This window comes from Medicago truncatula, chromosome 1 (assembly GCF_003473485.1).
Source record: "Medicago truncatula cultivar Jemalong A17 chromosome 1, MtrunA17r5.0-ANR, whole genome shotgun sequence".
NCBI lineage: Eukaryota > Viridiplantae > Streptophyta > Magnoliopsida > Fabales > Fabaceae > Medicago > Medicago truncatula.
Genome location: NC_053042.1, coordinates 48,721,650 through 48,743,426, shown reverse-complemented (window position 1 = coordinate 48,743,426; position 21,777 = coordinate 48,721,650). Strand labels below are relative to the sequence as shown.

Here is a 21,777-nt window from a genome sequence, read left to right as displayed (position 1 = left end):
AACTACACTTGTACTTTTAATTAAAATCAAAATTTTATAAAAATAATTATACGCATTACACAACACTAACAAAAATTATACGCATTAGCATAGCAAAAAAAAAACAAAAAGAGGAACATAAAGTATTACTCTAAACACTAATGTGTGTGTATTTCCGTGGTTGAAGAAAGGGAATAAAAATATTAAGTGTCATTCATTGACAGCATGAATACAAATATTTGCGTGGTTGTGATGATCAAAAGATATTGAAATTAATATATAAGTGATAAAAAGATAATAAAATTCCTTAAAAAAATAGATAATAAACTTAAATGGAACCTCATTAAAAAAATTAAATGGACCGGTTAAAAAAAATAAAAAAAATAAAATGGATGAAAAAAGCGTATTGAAAAAATAAAACAAAAGGTTGCCGGCGGGAGTTGAAGAGAGGTGCTTGTGAAATAAATTGGGGAGAAATAGTTTTTTGAAGTAGCATTCAACAACTTTTGGTTAAAGCTCATTCCATTCAATTTTATGCATTCTAAAAAAAGTACTCTTTTTTGAAGGTACTTTATTGATATTATGTTTGGCCTAACTTCTCTTTAAAAACGTAGAAAAGCTGAAAAAAAGCCGGACCAAACGGTATCCAAGACTTACTTGACTTTTTTTTGTTGCTGGTCAATTTTGTATTTATCCGTAAAATTGTGACAATCTAATTATTTCAACGATTAATTAATGCTTCTTCTGATGCATATGGATCTGAATTATTATTATTTTGACAATCTTATGGATCTGAATCTCATCGATGATTTTTCTAATGTTTGTTGCTTTGTACTTCCTCCCTCCTTAATTCTAAACACTAAAAAAAAATTGTCTTTAAATATAACTTCTCTTTCAATTTTCTAAATGCATTTATTATTTCCAAAAATAACTCTAATTAATACTACTAATTTATCTTGGAATATGAAAAAATCAAATTTTAATACACTATAAACAAGGACAATTTCGTAATATCCTTACACAAAATGATCATATTAATTACACTTTCACCTTTTATTAATCTTTGTAAAATTTGCAATGAAGGCTTAGATTAAGGGAGGGATGGAGTATATTTTAGTAGTCTTTGCTCTTTAGCATCAACTTACTTTTTGTCAAGTTACTCTTTGCCAAACATCAGGTAAACTTGACTAGTTTGCTACTCTTTAAGATTTGATTAAGCTTTAAGATTAAACTTAAAACTAACTTAAAAAATTGAATTTGTTGAGAAATCAATACCTAGATTCTATGGTCTACTGCATAAAATCTGGAAATAAACATTAAAAAGGTGAGCACGTGAATTCCATATAATTTTACGTTCACATGAGAAACAATTAAAGGGCAAAAATAAATACTAAGTTTGTTACGAATTGTTTGGTATTTTTTGGGGTTTGCTAGTAGTCTATGTCAAGTAACAAACATTACATATATACAACAACAAAATGGTCCATGCATAAACCTCCAACTATAGCCTTGGTATTGACATATTGAAAAATAGTCCAATTATAGCATGGACCGCCATGATATACTATATTGTTTTGGTCGTACTATGTTCCATTGAACATAAAATCAACTTACCTTTAAAACTATTTTAAGTTGTTATAGAGTGAGTCAAGTCTAGTTAGCTAAATTCGTGTGTAAGCAAAGCAAGAACAACTGAAGTTGATTAAGTCGAATCTTTCTCAATTTTATAAGGTCGTAAGAATGTTAAAATTGGTCAAAGTCATTAACAACATATAATTGAGAACCACGAAAGTTCATCTCTTGTTTTCGAACAACTCAACAATAAACACGATTAGAATTTAGGAAGCATGATCAGATAGAATATTTGTATGGATGTAGTGCCAAAAAAGAGTTATATAACATGGAGGAGTATCTTATGACATGGAGCGTCAAATAATAATGCAAGACAACAATCATATTTTACACACGTTAGTTTCGAAAAGTAACAACAATCGGATCATTATCTTTGTTAACCACATTCATGACTAATAGGATTTTAGGTTCCGTACTTTTGTCTATAAATATCACTTATAAATTTCATTTTATACACACTTAATCGATCAAATAATTTTTTACTCACATTTTAGCTCTGTTTTTATGCTTATGGCTTTTACTTATGTTTTTCAAAGCATTTTAGTCTCAAATGTCTTTTTGCCACATACAACACTATGAAGGAGTTGAGAAACCCACATATGAAGTATAAAGTTTCTAATTTAGCGTACTCGTTTGAAGAAGTAGGAACTATTGTTGAGAGTTATTAATCATTATGAATTTATGTGTTTATAAAGCATATAATTCGAGGATGAGAAAGAGGGATGATATGGTTTCTACCACACACAAAAAAGAGATGGAGCCATTGAGGGACTACGCAAATGCCATGTGGCAACAATACTAAAAATTCCACCAAGCACTAAGCAGAATTAGAGTATATACTACTATACTATAGTGCAAGAAATACCCAAAGAATAAATTAATCAGGCACTGCCTTATGTGAAGCTGGCATGCACCAGATAATGAGAATTAATAACAGTACCCTACTATTTCCCCAGATAAGGATTGAGCGACACATACACTATATATGCTTTGCCAATTGGTGGCTTTAGTTACAAAGGTCCATCATCTTATCTAAGCTCAGGAAATTGATGCTAACATCAACCTCTGAGTGTGATCTGCAAACTACTATCATAGTGGGATGTCTGGTTGGCAAATACTTTGATATATATATATTACTTATGCAATTTTTCCATGTATAACAAATAATAAGATACGAGCAATAAAACATAGACATAGACACAAACATTAAAATAACAATAACAATGACAATGTTATATCATTGTCATATACCAACACATGTCGGATACTAAACATATTTTTTAATTCAAAGTGTAGGTCCCACATAGTATAAGACAGCATATATGCAAAAAGAGCTTTCTTAAGCAAAAAATAAAATAAAAATACTAATGTATGGTCTTATTTCCTTCTTTGGCCCCTCTAATATTAAAATTATAATTCCTCTCCAAGAAAAGAGTGATTCACCTAAAGTCATTTTACTTTCTTTCACATTCATAGTTCTCCTACCATTATTTATGTCATAGACTCATAGCATAGTAAAGCAAACTATTGTAGGATAGTGTGAAATGTCCAAAAATGATGATTTTTTTCAAAACAAAAATTACCAACAAAAGCAAATGAAAAAACATGAGTAGTAGTACTAGTACCTTTGACTTCTGTAACCAAATCCATTTATGTACTATATTTTATTTTATATCTTCTTCTAAAATCTAGTCACTGTCTCTCTTGTCCTTTTTTGTTGCAGTTTTGTTCACTCTTCTCTTAAGTATCCTCTCACACTTCTCATGAGTCACATGAGTTTTCCTCACAAACTTCAACAACTCAAAAGACCAAACCCTTCTTTCATGGAGACACAAAACCTTATCCTTTTCATCCTTCTCTTCTTTCTACCTTGTTCATTTTCCTTTGTTCCTATAGACAACTACTTAATTAACTGTGGATCACACAGCAATGCTTCTCTTTTCAATAGACTCTTCATGAGTGATTCAACTAATCCAGGCTCAAATTTTCTCTCTTCTGATGATTCCATTTCTCTCACAAACAAAAACCCATCTCCAAATTTACAAACTTTGTATCACACAGCAAGAGTTTTCATTACCACTGGGAGATACAGGTTCAACATGAAGAAAAATGGTACCCATTTGATTCGTTTTCATTTCTTTCCATTTAAAGATCAAAGTTTTGACTTGAAATCTGCAAAATTTAGTGTCTTGGTTAATGGAATTTCAATTCTAAGTCAATTTAAGCCTCCTGATGATGTGATGGTTAAAGAGTTTATTTTGAAGATTGAATCAAATTTGCTTCAAGTTTTGTTTAGACCCTTTAAATCAGGTTTTGGATATGTAAATGCTGTGGAAGTGTTTACTGCTCCTGAAGATTTTGTTATAGATTATGGAACAAGGTTGGTTGGTCCTTCTGGTGTGGAAGAGTATAGAAATCTTTCATCTCAGGTTTTGGAAACTGTTCATAGGATTAATGTAGGAGGTATGAAAATAACTCCTTTTAATGACACCCTTTGGAGAACTTGGATTCCTGATGAGGATTATTTGGTTTTTAAGGAAGCAGCTAAACATGCAGTAAGCACTCATACACCTGATTACCAGAAGGGAGGTGCTACTCCAGAGATCGCGCCTGAAAATGTTTACATGACTGCTCAACAGATGAATAGGGAAAACTCAAGTTTAGCTTCAAGGTTTAATATAACATGGAATTTTCCTGTGGCTCGTGATGGCGTTTCACATTTGATTCGGTTGCATTTTTGTGATATTGTTAGTACTTCGCTCAACTTGCTTTACTTTGATGTGTATATCAATGGTTACATTGCATATAAGGATCTTGATTTGTCAGCACTAACATTCCACACTCTTGCATCACCGGTCTATGTGGATTTTGTTGCTAATTCAGACGATTCAAGTGTTATTCAAATAAGTGTTGGTCCTTCTGACCTGAGTAGTTCTATTAGGATTAATGCCATATTGAATGGTGCAGAGATAATGAAGATGGTCAACGATGTTGATAATACTAATATTTTCCACAGGAGGAAGCATTTATGGGAGTTGATAGGTTCAATTGCTGGAGGAATTGTCATCGCATTTTTTGTTGTGACTATTTTTCTACTTGCTACCAGATGCAGGAAGAGAAAATCAAAAGAAAGTACAGTGGAAAGTGTTGGATGGACGCCTTTGCGAATGTTTGGAGGGAGTTCCCTTAGTAGAACATCCGAACATGGTTCATATGGATATCTTGGAATGAAGATTCCTTTTGCTGAAATACAATCAGCAACAAACAATTTTGATAGAAATTTGATTATAGGCTCTGGTGGATTTGGTATGGTCTACAAAGGAGTACTCAGAGACAATGTAAAAGTTGCTGTCAAGAGAGGTATGCCAGGTTCAAGACAAGGCCTTCCAGAATTCCACACTGAAATAACAATTTTATCAAAAATTCGCCATCGACATCTTGTTTCACTGGTTGGTTTCTGTGAAGAAAATTCAGAAATGATACTTGTTTATGAGTATGTAGAAAAGGGTCCATTGAAAAAGCATTTATATGGTTCGTCACGGCAATCCCCTCTCTCTTGGAAGCAGCGGCTTGAGATATGCATTGGTTCAGCTAGAGGTCTGCACTATCTTCACACCGGTTTTGCTCAAGGAATCATCCACCGCGACATTAAATCGACAAACATATTGATCGATGAAGATAATGTAGCCAAGGTTGCTGATTTCGGTCTATCGAGATCAGGGCCGAGCCTCGATGAAACACATGTGAGTACCGGTGTGAAAGGTAGTTTTGGTTATCTTGATCCTGAGTATTACCGAAGGCAACAGCTTACGGATAAATCAGATGTGTATTCATTTGGTGTTGTGCTTTTTGAAGTTCTTTGTGGCAGACCTGCTGTTGATCCACAACTGACTAGGGAACAGGTGAATTTAGCTGAATGGGCGATTGAATGGCTGCAGAAGGGAATGCTGGATCATATTGTTGATCCTCATCTTGTTGGAGATATTAAACCAAGGTCATTGAAGAAATTTGGTGAGACAGCAGAGAAATGTTTGGCTGAATATGGTGTTGATAGACCAACTATGGGTGATGTCTTGTGGAATTTGGAATATGCACTTCAGCTCCAAGAAAGTGATCGCAGTGCTAGTGAAGCAGTTAATGAAACAACAACGATTGTTCCTGAAAATTCTACCAGTAGAATAGAGAGAAATTATGATAATGATTATTCAGACATAAGTACTAGCCGAGTGTTTTCACAGCTAATGAATAATGATGGCAGATGAATCCTGACTGAAATAATCATTGGCCACGCTTTATTTATCTCACGGTCGATATTCGGATTACCAGGGTCCCTTTCCCTCGAAACCGGAGATGAAAGAAGATAGAGAGAGGTGCATAGTGCAAATATAACCAGTTCATTCTGATGTAATAAAAATTCATTGATTATAAGGTATAACACCATTGCCTAGGCTTTGATTTTTTTTTTTCTATATATTTTTATATACATGTAATTCATCTTTTCATCTAACATTTTCTGCAAAAGGCTGCTTTAGGCTCCTTATACAACATAACTTCGCCGAGAGTTTCTTAGAAATGTTTGAATATTATTGTAGTTTGGCATTGGAGAGATGCTTCAAATTTGTTTTAGTATGATACTTTCATGTTATGCAGAAACTATTAAATTCTAGAGCTGATTCAGTCATAGACTCAAAATTGTGTTCAGCTGTAGGTTTCTTTAAGGTCTGTTTGGATGATATAAATGGAATTAATATTTCAGCTAAAATGTCTTATTTCAATTCCAATCCCTAGTGTTCCAGTAGATAAAATATGTCATCAATTAAATAGATGTTTAATGGTTTTCTCTTAGAAATTTCATGACACTTGCTGAAAGGTTTTTTAACATAATTTTTCACCATGGAGCACTTGCTGAACAAGTGATCATTGTTTAATACTCTAATTGAAAATGCATGTGACAAAGTAGTAAGTATATAACAAGTTGTAAAAAATTATTTATAAATTTATAATAAACAGCTCAATGATAAGGTTTGAATTTAGGGAATATATCATGTAATCACTGAGCATTACAGTATAAAACATGTGGTCAAGTAGGACCGGATGAAGAAAATGGAGATGCCTTTTGCCGCCAATAGTGATATGAATATATTGGGATCCAACCAAAAAGAAGGTGCGTGCAAATATAAAACATGTGTGGGACAAATGGAATAATAAGTCAATTAGGCGTGTAGTTTCCACTCAAAATAGCACTTTTTAGGGAGAAGTTGTTTACAACTTTTTTCTCTTTCTCAACAATGTTTTAAAAACTAAATCAGAGATAGAACTTGTGAGACTGAAACATCTAAATCACTCGAATTAAGACGACATTGTGATCAAACTATTCAAATAACTGAGTTGTAGATAGTACTGAATCACAGTAATTGAACTATTCAGTTCGGTGCGGTTTTTAAAACATTGCTTGTGAGTATTGACATACTTCTAGGTATATTTCACCAAACACTCAAATTAAGTATTGTGACTTGGGTCCATAGATTTGGACTTTACAGCAAACAGACAACAGTAATCGTTTTTTTCTTTATTAAAATAGAAATTCTCACCTACACCAAATAATGGTAGCAAAAAGAACACATCTGAAGTGGCTGGCTAATAAAGAAAAAATACATTTAATTAATCAAATTAAGTTAAAAGGGCTGTGCATGAAATAAAGTGTAAAGAAATGAAGCTCAGTGGAGTGAAAGAGAACATAGGTCTTATTCCTTAGTTTGAATATTTGATGATGGAATAGAACAAAATTTGGATAGATAGTAAGATATACCATGGAATTGATCTCATCATTTTCCATTATAAACCATCATTTTTTAAAATATCAAAACAATAGAATATTATATTATTTCACTATATTCTACCTATCCAAACAATATGTCACTATGAGAAAAAGTGCATTTTGCAGTATTCTCAAACTTTCTATTATGGTATTAGTATTTCTATAAGTTGGCAGTTAGTTAGTAATTCTGTTATAACAGCTACCAATGTGTTAGTTAGTTAGTTAGTTACACTATTCATAGTTTTTAATTGCTCTCTATAAATCAATACTAGTAATGTATTATACACTGTTTCAATCAATTGCATATTCATAAAAAGTTTTTTCCTTTCAATTTTATCTCAAATTCTCTCAACCATTAAACTCTTTCAGCCTGAAAAAGACACATGTCCAAGGAATTAAGCAGCAATAGCAATAAATTAAAATGATCAGCGCCAAAGTTGATGCCACAGTTTTATGTGTTCCCTCTCAAATACAAATTCAAGAAGATTTTTCACTTTTGATAATGGCAGGGATAGAAATTAAGTTCAAGGATTCTTTCAGAAGAATCTAACTCTGATTCAAACCCCAGATACATAGATAGAGTTTAAGAATCTCACTCTAATTTTTGTTGAAGATGGCAAAAGTGACACTTCACGTGTATGACTTGACCAATGGTTCGGAGAAGACGAACAACACCGTTGTTCACATCAACAAGATCTTCAAGAATGGTATTGGTCTCGGTGGTATATTCCACGGCGCAGTTCAGGTCTTAATCCACTGCCTCTCTTTTCTTTCTTTTTGTTCACTTCAGGTGTAGAATATAGAAATGTGCCATTGTTTTTGTTGTTTGATAATTGTAACTGTGAATAGAGTCTTGAATCTTGAGTTTCCCTTAAAATGTTAAACTAGTAGTAAAGATTATGTGCAAGAACACAATAAGTAGGTAGATTATGTGCAACATTTGATATTGATAGGTCTATGACATACTAAGATGATTGTTTGTGATACTGTGACAGGTTTATGGAGATGATGAATGGTCATTTGGATCCTGTGAGGAGGGTACTGGAGTTTTTAGTTGTCCTTCAAGGAAAAATGCAAGGTATACATATCGACAATCCCTTGTTCTAGGGAAAACAAACTACAATATTTTCATGGTAAATCAAATATTAAGGGAGCTTAGTAAAGAGTGGCCTGGAAATTCTTATGATCTCTTCTCCAAAAATTGCAATCACTTCTGTGATGAATTTTGTGCAAGACTAGGTGTGCCAAACCCTCCAGGTAAATAACTACTTTTATTTAATGTTGCTTTTGTTACCTATGTTTACAAATGTTGGTGAATTTTGTGATGAATTATTGCTTTTTTATTACATTTTTCATGACAGGTTGGGTTAACAGGTTTGCTAATGTTGGTGATATTACTATGGAAGTGGCTGGATGCACAGCATCACGATTCCGGCAAGCGAAAACAGAGATTGTATCAGCAAGCAAATCAGCATGTCGATTCCTTTTTTGTGTTACAAATAATGTTAAAACTGATATGGATGATTCCCCTAGAGGAGAATCTCTTGGTGTTCAAGCTGTTTGGATGAAAAAGGTTATTACCAATGGTGTAAAACCGTCTACTTCTACTAGTTCAGAAGCTGGGACTTCAAGTGAAATTGAGCCTCAACAACAAATATGAAAAATAACATGACAAGGCAATGTTACCACAGTTTACATAGGTTTACAACAAGTACATACATTTTAAATTGGAAAGTAAGTGCAACTTTTTACATTTTATTTCACTGGTTATAAAAACAATGTACAGTTATTATGTCTTGTTTAACTCTTTTTTTTGTTGGTGCTATGTTTTTTAGACTGTTCACTGAAAATGTGAGTGTATTGTTTATTCTTTTTTTTTTTGAAAAGGGAGTGTATTGTTTATTCTTAATCTGACTTGATTTTAAGCAGATTGGAGTCAAATCCCAGAGTGATTGAATTTGGTGGTTTGCAGTTAACAAAGCACACTATATAAATGCTTTTTTATCAAAAATTATGAAAGGTCAAATATGAAAAAGAGTTCATGACAAAGTAATATTTAAGCTTGCTGCAAACCACCATCCCTGGAACAGAGAAATAAAGATCATAGGCATATGATAGGGTATTAGGTAGAGAGCTTACTCTAAAGGTAGCATATTGACTTGACTAAAAGAAGATAACTGAAATACATATGCTTTTATTTATGGAAAATGTTAACCCGTGCCTCGGAGGCACCGGTTAAGGAAACCAATTGTAGCATAAGGACCTTGAAACTTGTTTGGTCAAAGTTAAAAAAGTGTAAAAAATTATGTTTTCAATGCAAATATTTCCTCTTTTGTTTCCTTAACTAGTGCCCGGAGTCACTAGTTAACAAAACCTTTTATTTATATAGCTTGTTGTTCAGTGACCTTGCACAAACCTGTATTTGAATTGAGATGTCTAATAAGATAATGATGTATGACTTTGGAGTACAATACTTTTGCTTTGGTAGAAAAAGATACTTATCACTTAGTAGCTTATGCAACGCTATCTATTTGGCCACTTTGACCCTGCCTCTAATCACACGGCAATACAAAAACAGCAAATCTCAGAATTTATCCAATCACGTAAGCCATGATGTAATCTGGATCACTTTGCTGAGCAACAAAATTGCTTAAGTCACAAGGCGTGATGTCATGAACTCCATTTGCAAAAATAATAAATTTGTTTAGCATAGCAAAATGAATGAATTCAACAGTGAAAGTACTATCAGTACTTAGAAAATACATACAAGATTCAACAGTGCAAGTATATAAATCATGAGGCCTCCACTTATATTATTGTCATTAATAATCAGCTCAAAAAAAAGTATAGTTCCCTACAAATATTCGAGTATGAAAGTCATCACTCCACGTAGAAAATTAGCAGGCACAGGTAAATAAAATCAGAATAAAACATGGTGACACTGCCAAATTGTTCAAATCACAGCTCAAGCAGAATGTGTTGTTTGACAAACACAAGACTCACAATATATAATATAAAATATAGTTATATACACATGAAAGACCTCCAGTGAAGTAACAAAAGACTCAAGTCACCAGCAAATAGACGACTAATCCGACATTCAAGCATTCCATCAGAAGAGAATCCTATCATCATCAGCATTCTCTGCAATGTGGAGCGATCTAACTGCTTGTGCTGCTATAAGATCAACAGAGAATCTTGTAGGATCCCATCCTGCTTCGTAAAGTGGTTCGTGTGCATTGTTTTCGAACGGTCCGGAAGAGATAGACCACTTGCCGTTTTGGGAAGTGACGGACCATGTGCTACCATCTAGATTAGGAAAGCAAGCTCTTTTCCCACTCATGAAGAAATCAAGATTATTATTATAATCATCCCAGGTCTTGCACTCAACCTTATATGAATCATCTGAGTCTTCATCAAGTAGAACATGCAGAGCGACGGCTTCCGCAATTGCAGCACCCTCTTCATCAAGTCTCTGTTGCTCTTCTTTCTTTTTCTGTTTCTTTTTTTCCAGTTCCGATATGATGGCAGCAGAAGTAGCCAGAGCCTTTTCCAACCGTCTCTTTTTCTTTTCAGCTTGTTTGAGACGATCCAACTCATCTTTCACCTGCTTCTTCTTTGTCTTTCTCGCATGTTGTTGCCCTTTATTACATGCCATGTTATCCATTGAACTTAATAACGACATAAATACTTAAAATGATTGTTCTGAAACCCTATTCTTCAAGCAAACTCCTATAGAGTTGTATACATTTTCTATAACTTTAATCCCCTAAACTATTATGCTAATAATAAATTCTAATTAGTTGAAGTATCAAGACTAGTACTAATGAAAATTACCAACCACTACACCCACTCAGGTCTGTAGGAATACCTCATTTTACGAACTATGCAATCCCAGAAAGAAACGACAGGAGACAACATCAAAGAAAATTCATAAGCACTCTTAGATCCATCCCTTGGCCCCATTCTTCCTAACTTACCACAACACTTGCACTCTCCCATCCTGAAAAGGCCAACAGGTCTGCAATACTGTTAATAAATTTGCGACCAAAACCAACACTCCGACTCCAGTACACCCTTCCCAACTGCAGTTTAAGGGGAAAAACTGAAAGTTGTCACAAACATAAAATATACATCTCATGATATTTAAGCGTATACATATAAACACAGTCACAATAACAGACAATACTTAGGAATTCAAATGATATACATGCATAAATTGTGATAAATAATTTCCTTTATATATCTGTGCATTATTATTTGATATACCTACTTAACATGTATATTATTGTAATAGGATCTGCTTGCAGTGGTAACTAATCATTATAAAAACTTAACAAACCAAATTAAGTATTGATCAATATGAGAAACAGTTAAGATATGTACATGTCAGATCAACCTGGTTTAACCAACCAAGTGTATAATAGACTAGTACTTAACATAAAATGTTAACAGGTTAATACAACAGACACTTAAATTGTATACCAACATCTAACTCACCTAACAAATGTCAAAATTGAACAACAAACATTTAAAATTGAAGTCATTGATGTATAAACACAATGAATTACCATTGCTTGAACAGAACACGCAGCAAAATTTAAGCCAATTATATTCAGTAAGCTTGATTTAATGATTATTCGATAAACAAAATAACATAACACCCAATTTTCATTCCCACAAATCTATTTGCAACAAAAGAAACCCTAAAAATAACAAAAACATCGAAACCCTAATCAGATCCACTGAATTCATAAAAAATAAAAAAAAAAAAAATCAATAAACTCAATTCAAGTAAAATTCATACACCCCAAATTACAAAAATCACAAGATCTACGACCCAAAAAATAAAATTTTCAAATTTCGTCAAATTGAATCACTTCAATTATGAATCAAAACCAGATCCAAATACAATCAAATCAAAATTCAACAAAAAAAACAACAATCCATCAAACAAAGTTAAAAAACAAAACAAAAAAAAAAAAAAGCAGAATTTGAAGGAGAAAAAGATGAATGAAAGAAACCTGAGGGAATGGCATAGAGAGAGAAATTGGAGACAAGACCTGATGAGAGTGGTGATTTGAGAGATAGATTGAATAAACGAGAAGTGATTGTTGGTGGTTGGATCTAGAGGAAGAGAAAACGTAGTTGGGTAGGAAAAGAAAGTGAAAAACTGAAGAGAGAGAAAGAGAGAATGTGAGAGAAACGAGAAGAGAGATATAAGAAGAAACCAAACCGATAACATATGAGAGAGGAAAAAACAACATAACGGTGTCACTGTCGAATGATGTTTGAACACGTGTAAGATGAATGATAAAGGACATTCCAGAAATATAAAAAAATCTGACTTTTCTTTTTTCCGCAGTGATATATCGTGTTTGTTTGGGTTTACGTAGACACGTGGCCCCGTTTTTGTTTGATATAGGACCCATCTAAAAGAGTTGTGGGGGCATTGGGTCTCACCCTGCCCGGGTTATCGGGCCTTTTTTCTGAATGGATAAAGGGGACGGTTCAGATTTTGTTCTTCAATTTTTCCTTTCCTTTTCATTTAATATTGAGTGAATATCATTTACAGTACCAATTTAGAACCAAATCATTGTTTCTATTTTTTTTACTGGCTTAATTTCGGTTTGTATGAAAATATCATTTCCATTGTTAGTCCACTTATTTTAAAATTTCGGTGTTTTTATATCTCAATCATATTTTTGAATTAAAATATAATGATGTGATATGTTTTAAATGATTTAGCTTAAGGGAATGGATTCATTTCGGGGTACTTTTCATTGAAGGCTAGGATTTTACTGGAGGAACTCTCACGGAAGAGAATACACTCTCATGATTTGATGATGAGAAAAGATCAACATCAACGAAATTGGAAGAAAATTCTTTTAGAAAACTTCATTCGCAACATGTCATATCATATTTTATGCCAAATATTTGATGGAGGAACTAAAACTGTAAAATTTTAAAACAGGAGAACCAATTCCATAAAATGGTGAAAATATGAGGATTAAACTGCAATTAGCCTAAATTTTTTACATAGTGTGGGTTGCACCTCATATGCTGGTCCATGATGGAAAACTATGGGAATGTTGCTCATCTCACCAACAAAATTGCTCTCCCACGCCTCAACTTCAATACCACCAACGACAAATAATTTCCTTTCGCTCCTTAACATTCAGTTTATGAGCAAACGGCGGTTAACTGTCGTTGGGGGTATTTAGTTCATTTTGACTGTGGAGAGTATATTCTTTAAGGCGTGGGAGAGTATTTTCTAAAGTGTAAAGAGCAATTTTCAAGCTATGGGCGTATGCTTTTCATAAAGAATGGACTGTTACTATGGGCTTGCGACAAGTCATTTTTGTTCTAAATTTCAAAGGAAAATCCTACCTCATACCTCCTCCAGCTGGGCTTTCAACCTCCAAGAAGTATGTGAAAACCTCATATTATCCTTAATCAATTTATATTGTTTTTACTTATACTTATCGTGGGAAACTTGACAAGTTCATGCACGCTAATAGGCACCTTATGTTAATAAGAAGTCTGCAAAAACAAGCTTAAAAACATCTCAAAACTTCTCTATAGTCATGATGCGGATTGGAGAGAGAATGGGGATTGGAGAGATATCTGCACGGCATAATGTCATTGTTTATGAACGTGGAGGAATAAGGAGTTGCATGAATGCAATTTTGTTAGATGAATTAATCTTGTCAATCATGATTTGAAGCTATCAGAAGATTATTATCATTAGCAAGAATGGCTAAACAAATGACTACTTCCAACAGCCAAAATGTGATAGATTTCATTAGGTGGAGTTAAATAGCGATGGCACGTGCAACGGTGGAATATAGCTGGTTGTAGTGGTATATTAGAGAGAATGATGGAGAATGGATTGACGGTTTTGCTAAATTCATTCGAGATTGTAGTGCGTTTGTGGCTGAGCTTTTGGAAAGTGTTGGGGGGTTTGAGTTATGTGTGAGGATGGGATTTAGAGAAATGTAGATTCTGTTAGTATGGAGCAGATTATAAAGGAAGGCATGACATATAGTCGTTTGTGTAGAGTATTGGTTAAAAGAATTCTTTGCTTATTGAAAATAGATTGGAATGTTGAAGTTTCTCATTCATATCAAAAGACTAATCGGTTGTTTAGATGCTTTAACAAATATTGCATGTTCTTTAAATTATAATCTAAAGATTTACGAGACATGTCTGACTCGTATTAGACAATTAGACATTCACTGTTGATTGATGAAGATTGCTACCCATCAATTGATCGATTTCTTTGTAGTTTTTCCTTGTTTCTGGCCTTAGGCGCTCATTTTATAAAAAAAAATATTAAAAACATCTCAACTCAACAAAATTTACTTAACTATTTGTAACCTGTTTTCCATCTAAGATTAACTACTCTTTTAAACAAAATGACACTCACTGTTTCATGTATTAAAATAACCTGCTGTGATGTAATAAAAAGAACATCCTGCTGTATCTTATTACTAAAAGTCTAAATCTGTACAAACACATTCAAATCATTTCATGCATTAATCGAATCTCCACACTCAAAATTCTTTCAAACATCTCTAGTACTAGTTGATTTGTCATGAGCCAGTATATGATCTTGTTCTCCTACTTATCTCTTTCTCTAGCTCTTCTATCCCTCCCACTTCTTCAACTTCCTGCACCATATGTTGCCATGCAATGTGTTAAAATAAATCCAAATTTGGCTACGAGCACATTAAAATTTTGAAGTAATTAACACATATATAGCGAGTAAAATTATATAATCTCACGAAAGTTCAATGAAATGAACATTTTAGTTATATAGTAGAATTTTGTCCCAAGTACTACTCAGCTAGTAATACAAGATTACCAGTTGACAAAAAAAATAATTACTATTCATCTAAACTACTTAATTTTATTTTTTTACAAGTCTAAAATACTTCAATGAACCAAAAAAACCAGGAAGAGGGAATGTGAATGTGGCTGACCTTTGGTCCTAAAAAGAGTCCATATGGCACCCCTTTAAATTTGTCCGAATGGTGGAGCTGCAAACAAACAACAAAACCAAAGGCACCAAATTAGATCCCATTTCCACAAAAAAAATAAAAAAAAATAAACACAAACACATGGCACTTATATTTTCCTTTGTTTATTTTGCTAAAAAAAAAATGTAAAAATATATTGAGCACTACTTGGTGAGCAGCAGCAACTCTTGTGAAGTAGGGCACGTTGGCAATAGGACCCACAGGGAATCTCTTATGAACCAATCCATCATGGACAAACATGTAGGCAATCCCAAACACCGTAATTCCAAGACCCTGGTCATAAGATGAGGATGTCATTTGAGGGTATTATCGTAAATTCGGTTCTATGATTAAACAAATCCCAATGAAACCGTTAATTAAGGGATTTACTAATAAAAAAGTAGATTATGAAAGATACACTTACTGCACCAAAACAGAGACCAGGCAGCAATCCCTTGTTAAAAAAACCATATGAGAGAAGAGCAATTGCAGGAACAGCGTTGATTATTGCAAAAACATCATTAAGCTCAAATGCTCCTTCTCTTGGTCGATGATGTGACTGCAACAATTCAAATTCATATTTGAATAATGTATTTATGGATTCAGAAAAAAGAAGAGAGAAAATGGGAAGCAGAGCACCTGATGCATGTGCCACAGGGAAGCATGCCATAGAATCTCATGAGCCCATCTAGCCCAAAATTCCATACCTACCTGAAAATGAATCATACCCAATTGAATTTTATCTCCAAAATTACCCAATTGAGAAATAGTCACAAGACTTACAGCAGCACCGACTGAGAGAGCAAATGTGCCAAACATTTCAGACCAAGGAACCTCTCCACTACCCTATCATATAAACAACCAAAACATAATTCAAAAGACAATCTTTAAGCTTGACAGAATCAAACAATATATATATACCTCCATTTGCCATGAGAATCTATAATAAACAGCTAAGATTGCCATAGAAGTGACACCAAAGCTAGACATTACAGCTGCAACTAGGTAAGTGAATCTTTGAGACTTCTTTCTAGCCAATTTTTGTGCAACTATTTCTTCCTCAGTTTTCAACTGGGATGTATGTTTTGGATCTTCCGTTAGAACACAAACGGTGAAGCATGTTGATTTTCTTGTTCTTTGGGTTTCAAGGATTTTGCTATGAGGGAAACTTCTTAAAGGGGTGAAGAACAGTGTTTTAGGGGAAGGGGAAGGGGAAGAAGTTGAGGGTTGGAGGAGATTGTAGGGCTTTAAGGTTGTGGCGGTGTAAAGTTCTGCCGCCATAGAGAAAGAGAATGAAGGTTACGATGGTAGTGTTGTTAGAGATGCGTGTGGAATGAAGAAGGTTGGTGTGAGATAGTGAAAGAAGAGAAGGGATTGATTATAAACCACAATTTTGCGGTGTTGTGTTGTGTTGCTGAGTGTGAAACAATCAATATATATACAAAAAGAAATGAAATTGAGGAGGTGGTGTTGTGGTCGGTTTATTACAAAAACAAAAACAAAATAGAAAAACTAGTGGAACAATTTAAGATCTTTCATGTCTTTTAGAAGGAATGCTTATTTAACATATCACCCCAAAAAAAGAACAATTTCAAGGTTCGGTTTATTTCAATCAAATAAATCATTTTTACTAACAAGCTGCTCATAGCTACTTAATTCAATTAGCTTTGTTTTCTGATTGATTTAGTTTTGAGCTTATCCAAATTTTTACGTATTATTTTTCTTTAGGAAATTTTATATAACTTTGTTAAGGTAATGTATGAAAAAACAGCTTATAACCTATAAAAAAATGTTCAATAGTGAAAATTTTAAAAAGATTCACAATACTTAGTGGTAGAGAAGTTAGAAATAATCTATGGGAGGTTATGTGCAGAGTAAATGGACATAGTACAAATTATGGATAACACTTATGTGATTTATGATTGACGATATTGGCCAACCACAAAGTCACAAGTGTATAAAAAATAAAAATAAAAACTTGTGAAATGTGACATTGTGGTTGTGAATGTCACCAACCACAATGTCAATCAAGTGCTATCCACGAACTATGAGATGAGTTTGAAGAGTAAGAGTCGAGCTCAAAGATTACGAGCTAAGTTAAATCAGGTAATCGACCAAGGACAATTTGGCGGCGCGTGGTATCATTTCTCAAGACATGCAATGACGCATAACGAAAGCAGGGAATAACAAAAGCTAAACCTAAAAGATAAACAGACAAGTTGCAAGCGACAAATATTGACAATAAGAGTTTTCGAAATCCACCAGAATTGAGAGAAAAGTTCTCAATAAGTTTATTGAATGAAAAACTGCCTCTTAGGCTACCACCATTTAGGTTAAATACCAGAGAAATAACAAACCCTACTGAACCGAAAATAACAAACTGAAACGAAATAGAAAATTAATAAATTTGTTGAAATAATAAAAATGTGGTTTTGGGCCTTCAGATTACTTCAAATGGCTAAATTCACCCTACAACAAGGCGAAGCGATGAGTTATGCTCGTGAGCTCTAAGGCTCTCCGAAAAGATATAATTTGAGTCAATCTCTAACACCGGATACCAAATATGCATTATTCTCATTGAGCCTTTCTTGCGCGACACTTCATCTTCGGTATGTGCAGCCAATTTGCCTACATCATGCAATTCGCTAACAATTGTGGAGACGTTGAATCAGTTAGACATTTGTTCCTCTCTTGCAATTGATTCAGGGCTCTTTGGTCTCTAGTCCGAGCTTGGATTGGGGTCTCTACGGCAGAGCCAAATTCTATTTCTGACCATTTTGTCCAGTTTACTTTTTTCAGCTAGAGGCTTAATGGCGAGACGTTCGTTTATGCATCTTATTTAGTTTGCTTCTATTTGGGTTATGTAGAGGGAAATAAATAATAGACTCTTCAACCAAAACGAAAAATCACTAAAACCATTGTTAGATAGCGTAAAATTTCATTCCTTCTGATTGTTAAAGGCATATAATGTCACTTTTGTTATTGCAATCAGAGATGGTGGTCGTGCCCACTTGTTTGTGTGTGCATTGGTTAATCTTGCATTTTGTTTTCTTCTTATGCATGATTTGTTTATAAACTTTGGTCGTCTTCTTTGACACATCTTGTGTGATTGAGGCGCCTTGATGGTGTTAATATATCTCATTTTTTATTCTAAAAAAATAAAATAAAAAGTCAAACATCATTTGAATGTTTTTATTAAACGACTTTTTTTTTTTTAGGGAATTTATTAAACTACTTGAAAGTGCATTTTTTTAAGGGGGAAAACGACACTTGAAGAGTCCAAGATGAATGTTGGGTCATGAGGGAAGCCTGGGGGACCGTCCACATCGAGAAGAGTCCAAGATGCGAATGTTGGGTCATGAGGGAAGCCTAGGGGACCGTCCACATCGAGAAGAGTCCAAGATGCGAATGTTGGGTCATGAGGGAAGCCTGGGGGACCGTCCGCATCGAGGTTAGAACAACCGCACAAGCAAGAGAGACACCACTCTCTTACCCAAAACCTTAAGACGTTATGGGTCCTCTTACTTATAAGGTGTTCAACCTTTACTGTTTTATCCGATGTGGGAGATATAACTCACACTTGCACACATGACACAACAATAGCGAAATGCATTTTTAATTGAAATCAATGTATTTGAATCACATTTACAATTTACTTTTTTTTTTTTTTTGACAAAGATTTATTATTACGTAGAATGGATCAAATTGAACTCAGTAAACTATAATAAAATTCTATAGTACTCCGTTGAAAAATAACTGTTCTTTGAAAAATACAGTAACCGCAAAGACTTTAATATGCATTATGTAGTCATAATCCTCTCTCTCTATACATCCATCATATACCTGTGATTTATCTACACAAGTTCCATGTCTCATAAAATCATGAAGAGTCCAAGATTCCAAAATTCCTACGTAATTTCCTTTCCTTTCCTTTGTGTATACTGTAGTTTTTATCCATCGTTCAGTCATATACCTGTTTTATGCCACTGTTTCAATGGTTTTCGTTGTTTTTTTTTGTCTAAGAACTTGCGGTTATTTTATTTTTTTGTACATAGATTTATCACTATTGTTTTGTGCAGGTTATACGTGTGATCTCTGTAGTTGTGATATTGGGAACACTAGCAGAATGCAGAATACCAAGTATTAGTAAATTGAATAACTTTGATTATCCAGCTATCAATTGCAGAAAACACAGTGCAGTTTTGACAGATTTTGGTGGTGTTGGTGATGGAAAAACCCTTAACACAAAGGCATTTAATTCAGCAATAACCAATCTTAGCCAATATGCAAATGATGGTGGTGCACAACTTATTGTTCCACCAGGTAAATGGCTAACTGGAAGCTTCAATCTCACAAGCCATTTCACTCTTTTTCTCCAAAAAGATGCTGTCATTCTTGCATCTCAGGTATATATAATTACTAATGATTATTTTTTTTGGTAGCATTTGGAAAATTTTAAAGGGTCATTTTAATTACACAGTATGAATCCGATTGGCCTCAACTTCCTGCTTTACCATCTTATGGAAGAGGAAGAGAAAAGCCTGGTGGAAGGTTTAGCAGTCTCATTTTTGGAACTAACCTCATTGATGTTATTATTACTGGTAACTATTTAGATAAAGTAATAGCTAAGCCATTATTAAAATGTGTTAATGTTATATTAAAATTTGATCTATTGAATTTTCTACATAAGGTAACAATGGGACAATTGATGGACAAGGATCTACTTGGTGGGACAAGTTCCAAAAGAAACAATTGAAAATCACTAGGCCATATATGATTGAGATTATGTATTCTGATCAAATCCAAATATCAAATCTCACTTTGGTCAATTCCCCTTCTTGGTTTGTACATCCAGTTTACAGCAGGTTTGACGAGTCACAATTTTTAAATTTCTCAACTTTATTTAAAGCATTATTTTCTATATGTGTGTGTTATTTCATTCTTCTGATTAAACTTTATATCTTCAGTAACATAATTATAAACGGACTTACAATTCTTGCACCAGTGGACGTTCCAAACACAGATGGCATAGACCCAGGTAATGTGTATATATGAACCAACTCTATGGAACTTATGGCATTCATATTCATATTGAATAAAAGGTTCAATAACAAGGACTAAAATAATAACTACTTGTTTTCCCACTCTTTCTTTCATACAGATTCATCTACAAATGTTCTGATTGAAGACAACTACATTGTTTCTGGTGATGATTGTATTGCAATTAAAAGTGGATGGGATGAGTATGGAATCAAAGTTGGCAAGCCATCACAAAATATAATCGTAAGAAGGCTAACATGTATATCCCCTAAAAGTGCTTTGGTTGCATTAGGCAGTGAAATGTCAGGTGGAATCCAAGATGTAAGAATTGAAGACGTCACGGCAATCAATACAGAATCAGCTGTTAGGATCAAATCTGCCGTCGGTAGAGGTGCTTTTGTGAAGGACATTTTTGTCAAAGGAATGGATTTGAATACATTGAAATATGTGTTTTGGATGACAGGTTCTTATGGAGATCATCCTGATAACGGATTTGATCCAAACGCATTGCCTAAAATTAGTGGAATAAATTATAGAGATGTCACCGCTAAGAATGTGACTATTGCGGGCAAAGTTGAAGGAATTTCTAACGACCCTTTTACTGGAATATGTGTTTCTAATGTGACTATTGAAATGAGTGCACATAAGAAGAAACTTCCATGGAATTGCACTGATATTTCTGGAGTTACAAGTAATGTGGTTCCTAAACCATGTGAACTGCTGAAAGAGAAGGAAATTGAATGTCCTTTTCCAAGAGATAAACTACCCATTGAAAATGTTCAATTCAAGACTTGCAACTTCCAAAGTAGTGTCTTCTGATAATGTGGATGTAAAAATTGAAATTTAATGCTATTGTTTTTTTTTTTTTTTTTGAGGGAGCTTTAATGCTATTGTTGTTAGGACATCAAATGCTATTTTCTTCCATAAGGATATAGTATATGGAATCTAAGTTTTGAAAAGTAATGAATAATACCACTATTTTACTGATCCATTTTATATGCACGCCATTGGTTCATTTCAGGATTTGCAAGCATAACTCAACTTTATAGTCCATAAATGTCAGTTTACTAAGGGAGAAGTTAAAACGGACCCTTGTTTGTTGGTCAGTGTACACGTTTAGTTTTCTTTCTTTATTTTTTCATTTATAGTTCCTAAATACATAATGAACACTTGAAGACTTAATTTAGTGGAGTATTACTTCTCGTAAGTAAATTGAGTCAATATTTTTGTAGGGTGTTTTCTTATATACTTTGTTCTCTTAAACCTTTAATGGTTATTGTTATTGCA

General features: G+C 33.8%; 5 protein-coding genes across 7 annotated transcripts; 3 read left to right on the top strand and 2 right to left on the bottom strand.

The window, feature by feature from the left end:
* Positions 1 to 3,131: 3,131 nt before the first annotated feature.
* Positions 3,132 to 6,373, top strand: LOC11428142 (probable receptor-like protein kinase At5g24010). Its single transcript, XM_024786561.2, has one exon. It carries the CDS (start codon positions 3,375 to 3,377, stop codon positions 5,871 to 5,873), a length of 2,499 nt encoding a protein of 832 aa, XP_024642329.1. The 5' UTR covers positions 3,132 to 3,374; the 3' UTR covers positions 5,874 to 6,373.
* Positions 6,374 to 8,005: 1,632 nt separating this feature from the next.
* Positions 8,006 to 9,279, top strand: LOC11428141 (deubiquitinase DESI2). The gene is made up of 3 exons (XM_024786567.2): positions 8,006 to 8,174; positions 8,425 to 8,686; positions 8,791 to 9,279. Exons 1-3 carry the CDS (start codon positions 8,043 to 8,045, stop codon positions 9,087 to 9,089), a joined length of 693 nt encoding a protein of 230 aa, XP_024642335.1. The 5' UTR covers positions 8,006 to 8,042; the 3' UTR covers positions 9,090 to 9,279.
* Positions 9,280 to 10,214: 935 nt separating this feature from the next.
* LOC11424868 (uncharacterized) lies at positions 10,215 to 12,655 on the bottom strand. Of its 2 annotated transcripts, none has more exons than XM_039829918.1 (2): positions 12,454 to 12,655; positions 10,215 to 11,450 (listed from the first exon to the last, which is right to left on the bottom strand). In XM_039829918.1, exon 2 carries the CDS (start codon positions 11,112 to 11,114, stop codon positions 10,542 to 10,544), a length of 573 nt encoding a protein of 190 aa, XP_039685852.1. In that variant the 5' UTR covers positions 11,115 to 11,450; positions 12,454 to 12,655; the 3' UTR covers positions 10,215 to 10,541. The 2 variants fall into 2 exon arrangements, with proteins under 2 accessions (XP_039685852.1, XP_039685851.1); XM_039829917.1 differs by having other exon boundaries at positions 10,215 to 11,514; positions 12,454 to 12,654.
* Positions 12,656 to 14,821: 2,166 nt separating this feature from the next.
* LOC11424160 (beta-carotene hydroxylase 2, chloroplastic) lies at positions 14,822 to 16,909 on the bottom strand. Of its 2 annotated transcripts, none has more exons than XM_039829916.1 (7): positions 16,372 to 16,909; positions 16,234 to 16,296; positions 16,090 to 16,161; positions 15,875 to 16,009; positions 15,619 to 15,744; positions 15,415 to 15,482; positions 14,822 to 15,102 (listed from the first exon to the last, which is right to left on the bottom strand). In XM_039829916.1, exons 1-6 carry the CDS (start codon positions 16,729 to 16,731, stop codon positions 15,423 to 15,425), a joined length of 816 nt encoding a protein of 271 aa, XP_039685850.1. In that variant the 5' UTR covers positions 16,732 to 16,909; the 3' UTR covers positions 14,822 to 15,102; positions 15,415 to 15,422. The 2 variants fall into 2 exon arrangements, with proteins under 2 accessions (XP_039685850.1, XP_003592203.1); XM_003592155.4 differs by having other exon boundaries at positions 15,415 to 15,471; positions 16,372 to 16,883.
* A 593-nt stretch (positions 16,910 to 17,502) lies between these two features.
* On the top strand, positions 17,503 to 21,479 carry LOC11421560 (probable polygalacturonase). Its single transcript, XM_039831290.1, has 6 exons — positions 17,503 to 17,556; positions 19,506 to 19,856; positions 19,931 to 20,051; positions 20,141 to 20,315; positions 20,418 to 20,488; positions 20,612 to 21,479. The coding sequence occupies exons 1-6, from the start codon at positions 17,503 to 17,505 to the stop codon at positions 21,307 to 21,309; spliced, it is 1,470 nt and encodes a 489-aa protein (XP_039687224.1). The 3' UTR covers positions 21,310 to 21,479.
* The last annotated feature ends 298 nt before the right edge of the window (positions 21,480 to 21,777 follow it).